Raw genomic sequence first — 20397 nt, 5'->3', positions numbered from 1 at the left:
GTGTCCTCCTGTATAAATAGAAAAGTATATTTGTGTAAAATTGAGTCAGTAAGATGATGCCTTATATGCACAAATGATTATGTAAAGAGGAGAACAATGAATGCTTGCATTTGCAGTATCTATAATATCCTGGAATAATCTCTTTTGAGCAGTGGGCTGTTTTGATGAAGCAACATCATGCCTGTGGTCATAGAGATAATCATTTATTATTCTGTATAGTGGAATAGTAAGAGTGTTTATTTTGTTTGCAATGTTGATGGATGGTTACGGGAGTTCAGTTTTCTTCAACGGTGTTTCATCATGCTCCAGTGAAGGTGGAGGGGTCTGCAATATAAATTCAATATATATTGGTATGCAGTCACAGTATAAAGGTGCTGCTTGTGTTTATGTGCTATTCAATAGGCTACAAGGGGGAGAGCAGTCTTACAATATCTGCTGGCATGTTTTTGGTACCCGCTTTTTGAAATTCTGGTTTTGATGATGGAGTGATGTTTTTGGATCCAGATGGTATGCTAGGATTGGGTGTAGTGGCATAAGGATCTATAGGAGAGGTCACTGTGTGGGATGTTGCATGGCTGGTTGAAGATGTTGGGTATGTGAGTGCATGAACTGGTGTGAGGGAAGTTTCTGGTTGTTTATGCTGCTCATCTCTTGTATGTGGAAGTGCGTGCTGTCTTCCATAGGAAGTAATCACAGGGTTGACTTGATATGTTTTTTGAGGGTTGTAGTAGCTTTGTTCTGTTAAAGTGATTGCAAAAGCAAATTTTAAGGATACAATGGCTACGATATCTGGTGGAGTGTCATTCGCAAATCTTGATGTCCGCAAGACTTGTTGGACAGGCTTGCCCACAATACGGCGACCAACATCGCCAAAAGCTATCATTTCAGCTTCGGCAGTTCCATCACTTCCGATGAAGCACAATTTGTATCTGTGTAAGTGAATTTGTATGGGGTATTAGTCAGTGTAGCTGCAGTTGTATGGTAAGGAAGGAGAAAGTAGTTTTTACTTGAACCGGTAGCCTGTGCAGGAGCATGTGTTACACTTATAGCCATCACCATCTGGTGTGCAACTTCTGCTGCATCTATTGCATGATAGGAACCACCATGGGGTGGTTAGCAGTACACGGGTTATAGTAACAGTACATCGGCATCCACCATCCTATTATTGGGTTTGTATAGCGATTGTTAGGAGATGCAGGTAATAATTAAAGAATAATTGATTTTACTTTGTTATTCAGAGATAGAGGGTAGAATTATGGCTGGGAAAATAAATGGGTCAATATGCACCAGGAATGATAGGATGAGTTTTTTATACCGGGAAGTCGTATGGATCCATTTTCTCCAAGTCGCTGAGACACTTGTCTTCGAGGGAAAGTGCTGTTTGCAGTGGTGCTGTTTGTTCTGCAGGAACAGTGACACGTCTGATTGACAGACGCTGATTGTGCAGGCTGCATATGAATGCTGATGAGTAAATTATACAGTAAGAATGGAAGAAAGAATGAAATAGAGAGCGAAATATGGATGTTATGGGTTGGTGTGGAGGAGTCTTAATAGTGCTTACGCGTTGTAGAAGTCTTGAGCCTCTGGAATTGCGGGGTTAAAATACCATCGACATGCAGTGTTTCCACTCAGATATTCTTCACCTATTTAAATAAAGGAGCTAGAAATGGTGATGTGTGATTATGAAGCAGTTGTTGTTGTTATGTCTATGGCTATGATTACCTGCATAGGTTTTCATGAGGCTGCCAACAATGAGTATAACAATTGGCCTAGCTTCTTCTTCATTGTAAATGTCATCGATGGTAAATTCAGTGGCTCGCTGCCCCCATAAAGTTAGTCTAACTTGAAGATTGCTATGGGTAAAAAATGGTCAGGTCTGTATAAAATTTAATTGGTTGTATGTGTGTTAAGGTATTGTGAGCATCAGCACATAACATTGAAAAATATTGGTTGTTGGAGTGTAGTAGATAGCAGTATGTAATATTGCAGAGATATATTGATTACCTGAGATCTTTAAGGACAAGATGTCTGTTTAGGGTTGGTGTTGGTTGATTTGGAAGTTGGACCAAGCGGGTGCTAGAAACTTCGGTGATTATGGCAAGGACATCTGCAAGTGTTAGATCAGCACGTGTTAATCTTCTAGTTGAGAAGTGGAAAAATATGATTATTGAGTTAGAAGGTGCAATGGTGTTAACCTAGGAAATTTCTATTCTCGCCAGCGTGTTTTGAAAGATCAATAAAAGGTGTAAGCTTGTAGATGTATGTTGGAAATGTTTCTGGCATGTCTTTTGCTGGAGTTATTTTTGTGTAGCAAGTAAATTCTATCATGAAAGGCTCATCAACTGGCCTATAGAGGGATTTAGCTTTTGATACTCTAAAACGGCTGATGATGTAGATGCCTCCCTCCTGAATCAATGGGCTTTTAGTGTCAATTTCAGAACTGGGTATCTCAGCATAAATGGCATTTCCCTGCAGTTTCAGATTCAATGTAAGTGTTTTAAATCATCAAGCAATTATTTTATAGATGTGTCTATGAATTTGGTGAGAGTGGTATGGATGGAGAATACAGTAAGATGCATGACGGTATAGCGTGTAAAAAAAAATATAAAGTGATGTGGTAGGATATATGTATGTGCAACAACAAACTGTATATTTGCAAAGTAATTTTAATATTTATTTGAAAGTTGACTATTTCAGTGTATGTGCTGTGCTTTTGTGTTTTGCAAACTAAAGGTTAGTGTTTTGCATCATCAAGCAAGTATTTTGGAGATACGTGGGTGAACTCGGTAAGAATCATATGATGGAAAATACGACAAAATACATGACAGCATAGTGGGTGGAAGATGTAAATGAGTGTATTAGTATATCTGTATGTATAAGAATAGGGTGTATGTTGGCAAAGCAGTTGTAGTATTTATTTGAAAGTCGAGTGTATTTATAAGAGTAAAGCGCATATTTGTAAAGTAGTTATAGCAATTACTTCAAAGTTACCGTGTTAATATATGTGGTATGTATTTGTGTTTTGAAGGTAAGTGTTTTAGAGCATTAGGCTAGTATTTTAGAGCTATGTATGCAAATCTGGTGGGAATCATATGGGTAGAAAATATATAAGATACATGACAGTATAGTATGTAAGAGATGTAAAGTAGTATGTTAGGATATCTATTTGTGGAAAAAGAAGATGTATATCTGCAAAATAAGTTTACTATTTATTTGAAAATCTGTTATTTCGATACATGGGATGTGTTTCTGTGTTTTTCAATGTTAAGTTTAGTGATTTGCAGTATGAAGCAAGTATCTTAGGGCTAAATGTGTAAATCTGATAAGAATTATATGAATGGCTAATATGCTAAGATGCATGAGAACATAGCGTGTGAAATATATAAAGAAGCATGTTACTGTATCTGTATGTGCAAGAATAAGGTGCATGTTTGCAAAGTAATATCGATATTTATTTCAGAGGTGGATATTTTAGACTATGTGATATAGTAGTTATTTCAAAGTTAGCGTGTTAATATATGTGATATGTATTTGTGTTCTGAAGGTAAGTGTTTTAGAGCATTAGGTAACTATTTTAGGGGTATGTATGCAAATTCGGTGGGAATCATATGGGTGGAAAATATATAAGATACATGACAGCATAGTGTGTAAGAGATGTAAAGTAGTATGTTAGGATATCTATTTGTGGAAAAAGAAGATGTATATCTGCAAAGTAAGTTTACTATTTATTTGAAAGTTTGTTATTTCGATACATGGGATGTGGCTATGTGTTTTTGAAGGTTAAGTTTAGTGATTTGCAGTATGAATCAAGTATCTTAGAGTTAAGTGTGGAAATGTGATAAGAATTATATGAATGGCTAATATGCTAAGATGCATGAGGACACAGTGTGTGAAATATATAAAGAAGCATGTTATTGTATCTGTATGTGCAAGAACAAGGTGCATGTTTGCAAAGTAATATCGATATTTATTTCAGAGCTGGATATTTTAGACTATGTGATATGTGGCTGTGTTTTTTTCGAACTGGCGGCTAGTAGTTTGCTTTATTAAGCAAGTATTTTAGAGCTATGTGTGTAAGTTCGATAAGAGTTATATGGATGGAAGGGATGCTAGGATGTACAATGGTCTATCGTGCAAAAGACGTAAATAAGTGTGTTTGTATATTTGGATGTGCAAGGATAAGGTGTGGATGTGCAAGGATAAGGTGTGGATGTGCCAAGTAATTTTAGTATTTGTTTTGAACCTGGATATTTTAGCATCTATGGTATGTTTTTGTGTGGAAGTAATTTTAGTATTTACCTAAAATCTGCGTGTTTGAGTATATGTGATTTGCTTTTGTGTTTCTGGAACTGAAGATTAGTGAAAAAGTAAGCAAGTGTTTTGTAGTATGTGTGAAAATTGAGTAGATTTAACATTTTCATATGTGAAAGAATAAGGTGTACATTTGCAAAGCAGTATAAGTCTTTTTAAGCTGAAGAGCAGTGTTTTGTGTGGTGAAGCATGTATTTTAGACTGTGTGAAAATGGACCGAAACTTTGAGTGGAAGATATAGTAAAATGTAGGACAGAATAGTGTGCAAGATGCATGGAGAAGCGATTTAATACCTTTTCATCTGCAAGGACAAGATCCATGTGCGCTATTGGCCCATTATCTGTGCCACCACGGTACTCCCATTTGCGTGAAACACGCACACAAATAACCCAGTGTTTGGATTTTGGGTGTAGTGTGGGTAGCAAATCAAACGCCATATTGGAAACCTGTAGATTCTAGATCAATTGGAAATATTAGATAACACCAGGGGTACTGCATTGGTTTATGAATGTAAACCACCTGTATGAAGTAGATATAAATAATTGGCACTGATGGAAAACATCATTGTATAAATAATTGGTCAACTGTACCTTCTGTTTTAGAAATAACTGCTCAGGCATATATAGGGTATCTGAATATTGTAACGGGAAAAGTAATATTGATACTTAGTGTGTGATGTTGCAATACATAGGAGTAAACGATAAACGTAGGGAATTCCCATGTCGTGACATGTTTTTTCTTTCGATGTGTATCATGGGAATGATAGTAATGTCTCTCTCTCTCTCTTTTTTTGCTCCTGGTTTTTCTATTTCTTCTGTTTTCCTATGGAGAATGTATGTTAATTCTATGATAAGGTATATGGAGGTACGATACATTGCAGGACTTCCTTATAAACTATGTTGCGTGTTGTATCAGCACAATTTTCGTTGTCATCTTGTATTAATAATTTGAGGCCACTTTTTGAGGTAACACGGGATACTGCGACATATAACTGACCATGGCTGAAAACTGGTTTCTTTAAATACACACCTACTTTATCTAGCGTCTGCCCTTGGCTTTTATTAATGGTCATAGCATAGCATATCTTTACAGGAAATTGACGGCGTTCAAGTATGAAAGGTAATTTGGAGTTCTTTAGTGTTAAACAAATGCGGGGAATATAAACGATTTGGGATGTATGAGTGCCTGTGATTATTTGTGCTTCGATAATCATATCGCCCATAGCTGTAACTATCAAGCGCGTTCCATTGCATAAGCCACCAGATTGGTTTAAATTACGAAGTAGCATTATAGGAACTCCTTTTTTAAGATGCAGTCTATGAGGGGGGAAATTATTTCCATTTAACGAATTTAAAAATTCAATCGGATATAGCAAGTCGTATGAATGATGGACACTTTGCGCTTTTGATATTTTGTCACAACTAAGATACTCTTTTTGATTCGCAGGAATAAGAGATACTATATATGTATTTATTTCATCAGCCAAGTCGTTTGTTGGAGTTAGTATGGCTCTTGCACGAAGGTATGATATATCAGAAAAATTTATTTTTAAATCTGGGTATATAGCATCAACTAAACAAGCAATTTTGTCATCACTGGTGAAGAGCAGTAGGTCATGAGGTATTTTTATCCACGTGGGTTCTAATTCACCTTCATGTGCAGTTGCTTCTAGTTTACCTTCACCTAGGTCTAGCACCCATTTGCTGAAATTAGCGATTTCTTGCTGGGCTAGTGAATCTAAACCTGGAGAAAGGAGCCTCATATTTTTCTTTAATGTTAAGATAGATATATTATTCCAAAGAGGTGAGTTTATTATTGTCGCGTTTACAATTTGAGCTCTGGAACCACCCTCAATAACTGGTAGAATTTGCCTAAAATCGCCTCCTAAAACAACATTCTTGCCACCAAAGGGAATATGTTCCATTGCCGGTGATTGGAACGACAATAAATCACAAAGTGTTCTATCAAGGGTTTCAAATGCCATTCTATGTGTCATAAGGGCTTCATCCCAAATTATTAATGAAGTTGCCTCAATAAGATCAGCGAGCATGGTTCCTCGTTTGATATCACAAATAGTGGCCTCGTCTATGTCGCAAGGAATTTTAAATCGAGAATGTGCTGTTCTTCCACCTGGCAATAACAATGATGCAACTCCAGAGGAAGCAACAGTAAGGACAATTTTCTTTCGTGCTCGTAGGTGTGTGACTATAGCGTTCCATAAGTAGGTTTTACCAGTACCTCCATAACCAGAAACAAAAAAGAAGCCAGGAGTATTGTTAAGAACTGCATTGGTTATACGTTCGAAGGCATGGTGTTGCTCATCGTTAAGATTTGAAACCAAGTGATCTGATTCGATAATTAGTTGTTCGGTGTTGTACGATAACTCTTCGTCTATAAATCGATTGGCGCATGTTGCCTCAAAGTTTCCTGATCTTTGTGGCAAATTGTAGTCTCTAATTCTACCTCCATTTTTTGCAAATATGGTTGAAAGGTCATCTAGCAAATAATTGCGTAAATCAGGATCAGGCATTTGGTAGTTCTGATTGTTGATGGCCTGTCTAAATCTATATTGGATATCATCAGCTAGTGTTCGCCAAACTTTTTCGAAGAAAGTATACTCGTCATTCACCTCACAAAAAAGCAACATTGTTACAAATAGTTGTCTTAGTTGTGTGGAAGTAGCCCAAGCTGCTGCTTCGTCGAAAGCATTGAACCATTCTTGATCATTACCAAGTAGGCCACGAGAGTTGCATGCGTCTTTAAATGTTGGATATGTAATAGTGTTATATGTTTTGACATCATCATAACTTTGTGCACCTTTAACTATCATTAGTAGCATTCTGAGGTAATAACGTTCGCCAACAGATGGATGCACATAGTATAAACGGCCTATTTTTGATCCTATTTGTCTAGGCTGCCATTTTCGTAGAGTCTCATCCCATCGCCACTTTGAAGGGAATTCGTAATATGTTAGGTTTCTTCCTTGAGGGTATATTTGGTTAGCGATGAACCATTCAGTTAACATTGTCTTGCGCAGGAATTCTTGCGAAGTTATTACAGATAAGTTAGCATCAGTGTTATATGTTATGTTATTCTCATGTGGTAAATGGACAGGGAGTCGTTCCACTGCTGGGAAATGTCTATGGATATCAAATCCGAATATGCGCCAACATGCGTCTTGTTCACAGATATAGCGGCAATCTAAATATTCTTTAACTTCATTTATAGTTTGAGTTTCATTATCGTATGGTGCATCATGACCATTTTTTATTCTCTCGATATAGACTTTGCCACAGTCTGGACCTTTTGTTATGTATTTGAATAGATACTTGATAAAGACGCCTTTGTTGCACCATTCTACATTTATATGGGCCTGGAATTTTTTCAGCAAATACATATTATACGGAACTATCCATTGATTGTTTAGTTTTGCGTTTCCTTTTCGAATGTATCTATAATTGATGGGTCTTTTGTACGCTGCGAAGCCATTGGACTCAACTGTAGTTTCAGATTGCAAGGCTTTAGGATACCCTTTGGAACATTTGCCATTTTTCATGCAGGGGCTATCACGGTAATTTTTACCACATGGGCCATGTGTCATGTGCTCAGCGACTAATGCATATCCTAGAGGATCAATTTTGGGGTCAGGAATTTCTGCACTTATGAATGAATCAATGAATGTAGATGTTGGTTGAGAGGTGTCTTGGGAAACCCATAGAATAATGTGTGCATGAGGGAGGCCACGCTTTTGGAACTCGACGGTATGGAGGACTGATGTAGTGTGCAGGAAGGCAAGGGGACAATAAAACAACGAAAATCAATGTTAGCACTAGTGCAAACTAATTTGTTATGGGAAAACTTGAGGCTAAAAGATATTTTGAATAGAAGGACATACTTGCAACAATGGGCCCAAAGGCTACACCGTTTTTAATGTCCTGTAAAAGTTCCTCAAGTTTCATGTTGTATACTCGTACGACAATATCAGCTCTATCTGTTGCTTTCTGTCCTGGCTCGATACTTACAGCTTCAGTAATTTCTGGCCACTTGGGATCACATGTAAATGTCGTAAAGAAGTCTGGTGGACCATATACTCTGCATATTGCTATACTGTCGTGGTAATTTTGGATCATGTATCGTCTACCGCCCGTGTGTGAAGCCGGTAAGACTGTTTTGCCGATTTCATTGCCATCTATACAACCGCGGCTGACAGCGTCTGCTATACCTTGTAAATTCTCTATTCTAAGCTTAGTTTGATTTTGAAGGATGAACCACAACCTTATTTCGTCTATGCAAGCGCGAGCATCAATCTTCGCCTGGCTTGATAAAGGCCCGTAACATAGATAGGGATTTGGCTGATCTTTTTTATAGTGTAACATATAGCGATAGTAGTCCTGCATTGTCATTTTAGTACGGCCTCTGTTATGAGCTGTGTTTGTATCATTATAGGGTATTCTAACTTGGAAACCGCGCTCACCATATGGAAATAGAAGAGGATATTGAAGTGCCATGAATGCGGGGTGTAACACAGATATTTGGTGAAGTTGGCCAGCATGTGTCTCTATCACTATGTCTCGTTTGAATGTGTCTAATGTGAAGTCGCCAACAACAAGCATGGCAAGTTGATCAGTCGTGGGTAAATTGTATTGCACTGGATCACCTTCCCTCGCGCCTATGATTCTAATGATGAATTCTTCATTGCCATGATCTTTCAGTCTATCTCTTGCAAGCCTAAATTTTCTTGCAAATGGGTTGTGGTTATCTAGCATCTCTGTTAAATCTTTAATTATTCTTGTATCCAAAAGATTTGTGGGTATTTCATTTGGATCTAAAGCGTGCAGCCTGTTTTTAATTTCATTAGCAGTATCGTATATGTATAGCTGAATGAACTTAGGAGGCATTCCATTGTCTGGAAGCAAGGACCCAATGCGGTGGTGAACCTGGCCATTGATTTTGAAAACGGGGGGGCCTCGTCCATCATTCATAGATCGGTCTATCTTTGCTCCCATTGATGTAAAGGCGAATAAACAATTATATTGACGGATATGTTTTATAAATTTCTTGGAATGAGCATCGCTATTGAATTTAGCCAAGGTATTGAGGGGTTCAGGTCGGGCTGTAAAGGGTGGTATGGAAATCTTGCCTCCTTTACAGCAAGAATTGTAAATAATTCTATTATTTCTAATGGATGAATCAGATTTAACCCTTTCTCCAAACCAAAATATAGCATGACAATATCTGCACTCATAGTCGGGTGACCCAAAGTAGGAGCGATGAGGATAAGAAGCTATATAGCGATATGTTTGAATTAGAATATTTCGTGTGTTGTGATAGGGAACATGTTTTGCCATAGCCACGAAGGAAGAGGGGGAAAAATAGTTAGTTAAGTTATAAGAACACTATAATTGTATGTGGCTAATTATTTATTTGCATTAGGTGGAGAGAGAGGAACAGAATAGGCGAAAGCATCGCAAAAAGGGAGGAGCAGTAACGAATTAGAATATGTAGCGATACTATGGGAGATTCTAGTGTAGTATGTAAGCACGCATACCTTTCAACGCGTCGATATAATCCTGGCTGAAATGACCAAATTCTATGGATGAACTGTTACTATCTAACGCTCCTAGAAAAGCATGGAGGAAAACGTGGCTTAGACAGCGCAGGCAAAGATTATTATCAATGGTAAGAAGCACCTATTATCAATGCCATAAGTTGGTATCAATCACCTGATAGTCTTAGTCTCTGCTGATCTAGTAATCTACGCCGTTTACGACGACACTCAGCTGGGCTAAGAGTTAAAGGGCAGTGATATGCAGCGCCTTCTCCAGGGATTCCTATTTATCAAATAATGAACAGGGATGTTTAGTCCTGTAGGACTGTGCGTTTTAAATTTAGGAACAGTCAGGAAAGAAACATACTTTGTCTTCTGCGAGTTCCACTTCTAGAGCATGTGTGGTAAGTAGATGAAGACGCTGGGCGATATGAAAATAGTAGGTGTAGAGAGCAGGGCAAGGAGAAGAAGCAGAAAGGTATAGAACGGTGTCTACTTGGTGAGATTGGAATGGACACATATCAAATGTAGAATAAATAGATGCAAAACCAAAGGTAAAGGTTGATGGACGCACATGGGAGAGGATCACTGGCATCACTCGGTTGGGATGAGCGTGGCTCCATTAGCTACCAAATGCGTAAAAGATGCGTCTACATAGCATCAATAAGACAGCAAAATAAACAACAAAAAAAGAGGCAACATCAAGTTATTTAGGATAATCATACAGGGAGAAATCTCTCTCTGTGTGTCTCTCTCGTTTTTTTTTTGTTCTTGGTGGGTTGAGGCAGGGGGGGGAGGGAATAGCACATAGCAATACTGATATATACTTATTAATTAACAGTGCAAGGCTGACAAAAGAAAAGATACAGACGATTATGGAAATGAATCAAGAAAACTGTCAATTCAAAGGAGTAACTGAATAAACAAAATTAGCCATGGAAGCTCCTTACATGAAAAAAGAGAGGAGGGGGACGGGGGACTATAGGAATTAGCAAGATCTAAGAAATAAAATGTCCTAATGTGCACATGCATACACGGTGAACATACGGGCTAGCGGGGAAAACATGGGCATTTTTTTTTACATAGAACTAAGCTTCCAAAAGTGTAATCAATCACAACAAAACCATATATGCTTTGAAGGCAGACAATAGCCTGTAGTGCAGCTTGTTCATAAGCAGCCATGCACTCTGCCTCACAAGGTGACCAGAAAAAGAGCTGTCGCGGGGTATTCTGAAAGCTCAACAGAGGCAACTCAATCTCTACTCCACAAAGGGTGCTTCCATCGTCCATAATTTCACAGAGGAGTGAAACGTATGGCAAGTGACATCTAGCCGCGGCAGCTTGCAAAAGGGAGATGTAGGAGGCCCTAATGACAAACATATGGTCACTACTGGTTATGCTGCTTATTTTTTTCCACCATGCAAGCAAAAATAACAGAATATGAAACAAAAATAGGGGAAAAAAGGGCGGGAAAGCAAGAAGAGGGGGGGGGGGAGGGGAAAAATATAAAAAAATAAAAAAGGCAAAAGGATAATATATCAGTTACTACACTCTGCATAATGGCATATTGTAACAAGCATAATATAAATATAATTAATAACTTTATGTGTAGGAGAAGAGAATAATAATAACTTTGTTGCTCTCATAATACAGGCAACAATAAATTAAGCAAGGAGAGAAAGGAGAATATATCTTACCGTAAATAGCAAATCTGGTTTGGTACCAATTCCTTCGAATGAAACAACACAAAGGGCTTCAATTTGTAAAAACCTGTAATGGCACGTATAAGGTGACAGGCTGAAAAAATATCTGCATGTTATAGGCATGTATGAATCATTTGAGAAAAATAACAAAAGGGAGGCACATTCTATTAACACCGTTTTGTTTCTCTTTTTTTATAAAAAAAACGTAAAACAAAAGAGACCACAAGGGAATGGTGGTACAACATAACAGGAAGGTTAAAAATATAGTACAGCATAATGACTGGAATTAATGTGCCAGTTGCTATACAATGCATGGTGCTATGATGCAAGGTTATTTTTCCGTTTTTTTTTTAAAAAAAAACCTGTATGATAATGAAGAATGCCTGTCAGTTTAACACACAACGTCGCATTCAACATGAAGGGCCTATAAAAATACAACATGGTGCAATACGTGAGAGAAGCGTTTTACATACTATACCATGCATAAACAATTCCCGTAATAGAGTCAAGAAATAATACGTTTCATAACGGTGCGCATAAGGTGGGAAACTGAAAAAACATCTATATATTATAGGCATGTATGAATCATTCGAGGAAAATAACAAAAAGGAAGCACATTCTATTAATAGCATTTTGTTTTCGTTTTTTCCCTTAAAAAAAGATGTAAAAAAGAGACCAGCCGGCAATATCACACATAAATCAAATATGAATTTGGCCCCCAGATAATGCACGCACGAACATATTACGTAGAAGCAATAGAAGGACAGAGGGGGTTATATCTTGCCAAAGGCAGCGCCCCATCATGTAAGGGAAAAGAACAGAAAATTAAGTAAAAATAGGAAAGGAGAAAATATGGAAAAAGGAGGGAAAAGAGGGCGAAGGAAATTAAAAAATACAAAAAATAAGAGGCTAATATATCAGTTGCTGCATTCTGCATAATGGCATAATGTAACAGGCACAATATAAATCCAGCTAATAATTCTATGTGTAAAGCAATTGAAAGTAAAATGACCTCATAATATGGGTAACAATGAATTAATCAAGGACAGCAGGGGAACATATCTTACCGCAAATAGCAAATTTGGTTCGGCACCAATTTCTTCCGGATCAAACAACACAAAGGGAGAAACCCTGCCAGTTTAATACACAATACTGTATTCAACACGAAGGAGCAATAAAAATAGGTGATAATGTGGTAGGTGGGAGCAGCATGTCAGATACTATACCATGCTTATACGGATAGTGCAATAGAGTCGACAAATAAGATGTTTCATAACGACACACATAAGGTGTTAAGGTGGCAAATAAAAAAAAGCCTGTATATTATAAGCATGTATGAATCATTCGAGGAAAATAACGAAAAACGAGGTACATTCTGTTAAATCCATCCTTTTTATTTTAATAGGAGCTGTAAAAATACAGGGCATAAGAGAATTGCGGTACAGCATAATAGGAAGATTAAAAATTCTGGCACAGTATAATATCCAGGTCTAATGTGATGGCTGCTATATAATGCATAGTGCCATGATGCAGGGGGGATATGTTTTTTTTTCTTTTTCCTTTTTTTTAAAATACAGCCAACAATGTCACACATAAACTAAACACAAATCTCGTCCCCACATAATATACGCACAAACATATGATGTAGAAACAACATGACAGAGGGGGTTATATCTTACCAAAAGCAATGCTTTCGATTCGGTGATGAGCTCGGTGCGAGCGAAACAGTTGAATCACCTGAAAGAGATGAAAAACCTATATGCAAGAGAGAGCGTGCATCAGTTTAATAAGCACAAATCAGTGTATCAGTGTAATATACGCACAAACATATGATGTAGAAACAACATGAGAGAGGGGGTTATATCTTACCAAAGCCAATGCTTTCGATTCGGTGATGAGCTCGGTGCGAGCGAAACAGTTGAATCACCTGAAAGAGATGAAAAACCTATATCCAAGAGAGAGCACCCATCAGTTTAATAAGCACAAATCAGTGTATCAGTGATATCAAAAAGCGCTCTCGCTGTGAATCAGATTATGGTGGGACAGCAGCAATGAAAAAAAGGGCATGTATGAATCATTCGAGGAAAATAACAAAAGGGAAGCACATTCTATTAATAATACGCTGTGAATCAGATTATGGTGGGACAGCAGCAATGGAAAAAAGGGCATGTATGAATCATTCAAGGAAAATAACAAAAGGGAAGCACATTCTATTAATAATATTTTGTTTTCCCTTTTTTTCCCTAAAAAAAGATGTAAAAAAGATATCATGAGGCAATCACGGCACAACATAATAGGAAGATTTAAAATATGGCACAGTATAATGTCCGGAACTAATGCGGTGGTTGCTATACAATGCATGATGTCATGATGCATGTTTTTTTCCTTGGTTTTTTTCCCTAAAAAAATATACAGCCAGCAATGTTACACATAAATTAAACATCAATTTCGTATCCAGATAATAAACACACGAACATATTACATGAAAGCAATAGAAGGACAGAGGGGGTTATATCTTGCCAAAGGCAGCACCCCATCATGTAAGGGAAAAGAACAGAATATGAAGTAAAAATAGGGAAGGAGAAAATATGGAAAAAGAGGGAAAAGGAGCTGAAAGAAATTAAAAAATAAAAAAATAAGAGGATAATATATCAGTTGCTGCATTCTGCATAATGGCATAATGTAACAAGCATAATATAAATCTAACTAATAACTCTATGCGTAAAGTAATTGATTATAAGCAATATTCTGTTAAACCCATCCTTTTTATTTTAATAGGAACTGTAAAAAAAACAGATCATAAGATAATTGCGGCACAGCATAATAGGAAGATTAAAAATTCTCGTACAATAAATCTGGTCCTCACATAATATACGCACAAACATATGACCTAGAAGCAACATGAGAGAGGGGGTTATATCTTACCAAAAGCAATGCTTTCGATTCAGTGATGAGCTCGGTGCGAGCGAAACAGCTGAATGACCTGAAAGAGATGAAAAACCTATATGCAAGAGAGGCCACCCATCAGTTTAATAAGTACAAATCACTGCATCAATGATATCAAAAAGCGCTCTTGCTGTGAATCAGACTATGGTGGGACAACAGCAACAAAAAAAAGCTGGTGACAATGCTGTCCATAAATTGAAACACAAGAAATTTTTTTTTTTACATAAGATAAGCACGGGTCAATTAACATAAGAGCAACAAAAAAGGAGGGGGGGAGGGACCTACAACTTACCAGGAAAGACACCTGAATCTTGCAACAATCTACCTCCGCTCCAAATAAGGGAAAGAACTGCAAGAAATAGAAGTACAAGCATTCTTTAAAAAAAGATCTGAAGCATCAAACATGATAGGAACATAAAAAAAAAAGGGAGCAAGCAAACCAGAAGCCACGAGCAACAGCAGACTGAGGTAGTGTCACGCTCGAAACTCCTTGGCTGCAATAGACACGCAAATATAGACATGAGCAAAAAGATTTGGATCAAAAATGTGTTTCATTGGTTAGCGGCATTTTTTCCATCTCCTTTTATTCTCTTCTTCTTTACCTCTCTCGCTCCTCCAATCTTGCACACAGAAACAACGTGAAGCCGTGGGAAATTAAAGCTTCATATAGAACCGACAAACAATAACAAAGAAGCAACATTAGAGCATACGAATGGGATCACAATAAGAAAGAAACAAGCGTGCATTTAGACAAAGGAGGGAAGGGGTGAAGAGGGAATCCGCAATCGAAAGAACACGTGCAGACAAAAAGCGGCAAAGGGTGGAAAAAATGGCACGGGTGAAAGCAAAAGGGGGAAAGCTTCGGGTGGAATGGAAAGCGATGGCTAAAATAGCGTGAAAATAAACAAAATAAATTCGTCCAAGAGCGCAACCACCAAATGGCATGGGAGAAAGCGAAAGGGGAAAAGCTCCAGGTCGCTGCTTGTGGCCTTTACCACGCGAACAAACAAAACGCAATCAATAGGTACTGCAAATCAACAAAAGGAAGTGTCGGGAAGTGTTGCGTAGAGGCGAAGCAGGGGGGTGTAAAACAACGAAGCACGCCATCTGCCGACCACATCGCCATACAAAAGCACAAACCTAAACGGAAAACAAATCCCAAGCCTGGAAGGGAAAGGGCCATGGATCTAGCAATACTCAAAGCAACCGGCAGAGTGACTCAGGCCAGAGCGCGTGGATCTAGCAATACTGAAAACAACCGGCGAAGAAACCCAGCAGAAAGAAAAGCGCCAACAAAAGCAAGCAACGCGATGCCACCATGGCACCGAGCAGAGCAAGGCAAAAATCACCATCGCAACAGATCCGAAACGCAAGAACAGGCACTGACCAAAACAAGGAAGACCACAATCACAGGAAAGTAAGCTCAGCAAGGCAACGAAAAGAGGAGGAGAAAGGAGCCAGGAGGAGGAGCCTGGACTCTATCGGCCGACATCCAGGCCGGGCAGATGGCCACCGGAGGACACGCATACTGAAGCCACGGCGCAACACGCCACATCGGCTGCCAGGACCTCTTGACCAAAAAGTAACCGGTGGACCAGACACAGCCGACCGGCGCGTGGCGAGGGGCGGCGTTACGCGCGAGGCGCAGGAGCGAACAACCTCTGGAAACGTCGCGACCAAGCAGGCACCGACACGCAGATCCAACGCAGGCGTGCGCTGCGGAGCGCGCCACGCGCAAGGCAAGCCCGCGCGCACACAGGCGCCGACACGCAGGCCCGGCGCACAGGCGTGAGCCGCGGAACGCGCCGCGCGCAAGACGAGCCCCACGATGCGCATCGGGCGACCAGTAACATTCTGGCCGACACGGACGCTGCGACTGGCCGGTAAGGCGCGCTGCTTTTATAGTATCTAATATATAAAACACGAGTTAATTCTTACGTTATCAATTCTCCTTATTTCCCGCTCATCTAATAAAAACTCTAAAAATTCAAATAATTTATCCACTTTTGTTATACTTCCTTGTCCTCCAACTTCTCGGTTCGTTACTGGCTATAGATATGAGACTCATTTTACTAATAAAAATAAAAAAAATTAAAAAAAATTAGCAGATAATATCTCCCACTTATTTTTTCGAATCTAATCTAAAATTAAACTATAACATCACTCCTGATATATTCGTTTGATAGTACTCTCATGACACATTCGTATTTCCATACTTAAATTTATACTTGATATTACCATATTCATATTTATATTTTTATTACAACACATAAGAATTATCTAATAATCCTTGAACGTTGAGCAAACGCTGGCACCACACTTCTGTAAAAGCAGATATTCCACACCCTAGAAACGATGGCTTTCTAGAGCGGTTTTGCCTAGTTGGTAGATGAAGGCGTGGTTTGTGCCACCTGATTGCTGAGTCATGTTTTACAGCAACTCCAGCACAGACTCCATCTCACTCGCCATCGCTATTTTTTCGATCGCCCGGTAATACACGGCTCCAGCAGACACGCCAAATGAATCGCTATCACTGTGCAGTCGCTATCCACAGCTGTCGGCAAATATAGCTACCTGAAGTCCATCGCTGTCCCTCGCTGGCTCATGTGCACTCGATGGGAGGCGAGAAGGCAGCAAGTTGCCAAATGTTTTAAAAATCCATTCATTCTCCCATCTTTAATAAATTCAAAAGTGAACTTCTAAAGTTTCTAAAATCATATTAATTTTTTGCTCGTAGAATAAATAACAGAGAACCCATTTTAATTGAATTCAACTCAAAATTGCATACAGATATTAAATGAAATTTTCCAAAATTTAACTGTTTTTGTATATTATTTGAATTTTTAGGGTCTCAAATAAATTTCTAAAAATCTGAGAAAATTTACTAATATTCTTCTTATGTGATGGACTAATTTTTAAAATTATTTCTAACCCTAAATTATATGTAAAAATGAGTTCATTTGTAATGCTTCATTTACACATATTTTTATGATTTTTATATGAACAGTACCAAAATTGAGTTCTTTGTAATATTTTATTTTTAATAAAATAGTCGTAGGAATAAAGCCGTTCTCAGAAACAACCGTTGTAGTATATAAGATAAAGAGAGTAAAATTTGACTAGTCCTTTAGAGTGTACAGAAATATAAAGATTGGAGAGCTATAAGATACAGAGAGTGAGATTTAACTAGTTTTTTTAGAACGTACCAAAATATAAAGATAAATTTTGAGAGTAGATAGCTAAATAAAAATATAATCAGTTAAATTTGGCTAATCTACTTAGAGTTGGAGAGTTTAGCCCCACTGTCGCACATCCTCAAGAGCAGAGCTATGTTCCCTTATATCCACAGCTCGCCACACGTCCCCTCTCCACTCCACTCCAAGCCGGCTAGCCCGCCGTCGCTGCCGCGTTCGCCACACGCGCCCGGCCGATGGACACGGTTGCTCCCCGCCTGAGCCGCTCCTCGACGCGGTACGGCCCCGTCAGCAGCAGCGCCGCCTCCTTCAGCGGGCCCGTCAGGAAGTGGCGCAAGGCGTGGGTGCCCCTCGCCGGCGCCGGCGCCCCCGGCCCCGGGCCCAGGGGAGCGGCTTCACAAGGTAACAAGGTGGTGCTGTTCAGGTGGATGCCAGTGAACGGCGGCTCGGGTGGGGGTGGGGCCGACGGCGGCATGGAGCCGGCGGCGACCAGGCGGCGCTACGTCCCGGTGAGGATTCCCGGATCCGAATGTTAAGTGTTCGCTGGTTGATTTTTTGTGCACGGGAGGGTTCGATTCAGTGCAGAGATTCGACAACCTAGATGTTCTTGGTCGGCTTGGGGTTTCTATTTTGCGCACAAACGTTGGATGAGTGTATAATCGGATTCTTCTTGGGTTAATTTGATGCTTAATCCAACAAGTGGAGTTAGGAAATGGAGTCATTCCTATTGCTTGGGGCAAGTTAGGATTTACTAGCATTTTAGATAAGACTGGGTTGGGTTAAGGGGTTTAGCGTATTGGGTTGGGTTAAGGGGTTTAGGGTATTGGCCTTTGTGCTAGCTTTAGCTTCTAATTGGTGGCTACACAACTCTGTGGTCCGGTCATCCAATCGTGGTAATGGACATGACAGAGCAGAAAATTGGTCCAATTGGTTCAAAATGGGTTGGTGTGGTTCATGAATTATGGGTGTTTGTGACAGTTGTGACGGTGTAGTAAACTTTCAGTGCCACGATTTGAAGATTCATGGCATTCCTCAATTCAGTCTTTGCAATATTACATTGATGTTTCAACTCACCCATCTAGTTCTTTATTTTATTCTGCTTTATTATGTGTAAGCAGATATTTTCCTACGGAACATATCCTGTGATTTTAGTATTCATGTGTTTTTTTTCTGAGATTAGTGTTCATGTTTATTTGTGTTTGGATAATGGCCTCACCATCTTAGACAGTGGATGCACTCTTTCTCCTGAATAATTCCTGGTGCTATTTTGCATTCTACCTTAGTCAGAGTTCAGTGATGTTGTAAGATATGAGTCAGTGTCAGTGGCGGTGGATGTGTTCTGTTTCATGCATAGTTCTTGGTGCTATTTCACTTTCCGCTTTAATCAATTGTTAGTGATAATGAGAATCAGATTTTCTCCTTGTGTAAGGCAGTGTCAACGATGATTAAATTAGGAATACGTAAACCCAATCACTTCTTTTGCAGATTTATCAACAATCACGGGTGCACTGAGAAAAGCTCTTTAAATGGATACCTACTGAATCTAGTCATGTATCTCGATTAGAAAAGGAAACTTCAAGTCCTGTTTGGGGATAAGGCTAATATGGAGATTCATCATCTGCTGAAACTTAGCCACCTAGTGGCAGTGTTACCTTGACATCCGTGTTCAATTTTGTTTGCCGAATCAGACACCCCGAATCCGAGTCGGATTCCGAGTTGTATTTCATGTGTCCAATTTTTTTTTTGCCGAATCGGACACTCAAATCCAAGTTGGGTTCCGACACCTATGTCCGTGTCCAGATAACACTACCTAGTGGGAGAAAAACAGAACCTAATGATGCCCTGTAGATGAAACCATGTCCTTACCGATAATGCCATTGATTTGCAATAGGTAGGCCCAATCGGACACTCAAATCCCAAAAGGTTTCTAAAGAAGTCATCTGTTACAACCATTTGAACCATCCAGGGAGTGAATGAATTTAATTGAGCGTTTTCCATCAAAATGTGCTTCCTAAATTTTGTTTTCCTTCTTTTATGGCATCTGTTTTGGTTTAATTATTTGATAAGTCATACTGTCAGCATGTGTTGCCCATCTTGTTAGCCATTGTACTTTCTTAAAATATTTTTCCCCTCAGAAAAGCCACAAAACTTATGTGTATCCTATTCAGGCCGCAGGCGAGACACAGAACACTACCAAAAAAGGCAACAGCAGCGAGCTAAACTTGAACCTTGAGTTGGAAGACCCTGATGATGACACTGATGCCGATTTGAGCACGGATGAGCAAGGCGACGCAGATAACCCACAACCAGAGAGCCGATTGAAGAGGAAAGCCTTTTAATCCCTGACCTTGAGATAGGATCTGAGCATCTGCTCATATTCCGTAGCAAGGCCTCTCGTTTTACCTAATTAACGTCTATTGTTGTAGCATGTAACTTGTATCAGCCACCCTCCCTTGTTTGTTTCAGTCTAGAACTAGAATGATTCGTCATCTATGTTTGTCACTGCCAATTGAGCGGTTATCATTTGTCACTCTTGTAAGATTGTCATGGATTTGTGATGTACTATGTAACATGGTAATGTAAGATGTAGGAGCTCCGAGGTTGGCAACCGTGCATTTACAAAAAGAATGCATAGACCGCTGCAGCCTCTTGTTATTGTACCTTTAGGGCAATTGTATTTTTGCCACTTGTTTGA

At 39.2% G+C, this 20397-nt stretch overlaps 2 protein-coding genes across 2 annotated transcripts; one reads left to right on the top strand and one right to left on the bottom strand.

Annotated features, from left to right (window-relative positions):
* Positions 1-264: 264 nt before the first annotated feature.
* LOC133901500 (replication factor A protein 1-like) lies at positions 265-11624 on the bottom strand. Its single transcript, XM_062342854.1, has 8 exons — positions 11557-11624; positions 4605-4766; positions 2196-2469; positions 2005-2107; positions 1723-1853; positions 1562-1643; positions 1316-1448; positions 265-324 (listed from the first exon to the last, which is right to left on the bottom strand). The coding sequence occupies exons 2-8, from the start codon at positions 4746-4748 to the stop codon at positions 265-267; spliced, it is 927 nt and encodes a 308-aa protein (XP_062198838.1). The 5' UTR covers positions 4749-4766; positions 11557-11624.
* A 6211-nt stretch (positions 11625-17835) lies between these two features.
* Positions 17836-20397, top strand: LOC133902134 (uncharacterized). The gene is made up of 2 exons (XM_062343724.1): positions 17836-18211; positions 19871-20397. The coding sequence occupies exons 1-2, from the start codon at positions 17939-17941 to the stop codon at positions 20039-20041; spliced, it is 444 nt and encodes a 147-aa protein (XP_062199708.1). The 5' UTR covers positions 17836-17938; the 3' UTR covers positions 20042-20397.

The sequence above is a fragment of the Phragmites australis genome, chromosome 20, assembly GCF_958298935.1.
Source record: "Phragmites australis chromosome 20, lpPhrAust1.1, whole genome shotgun sequence".
Classification (NCBI taxonomy): domain Eukaryota; kingdom Viridiplantae; phylum Streptophyta; class Magnoliopsida; order Poales; family Poaceae; genus Phragmites; species Phragmites australis.
The sequence above is the reverse complement of the archived record's forward strand: the minus strand, read 5'-3'. Positions and strand labels throughout refer to the sequence as shown.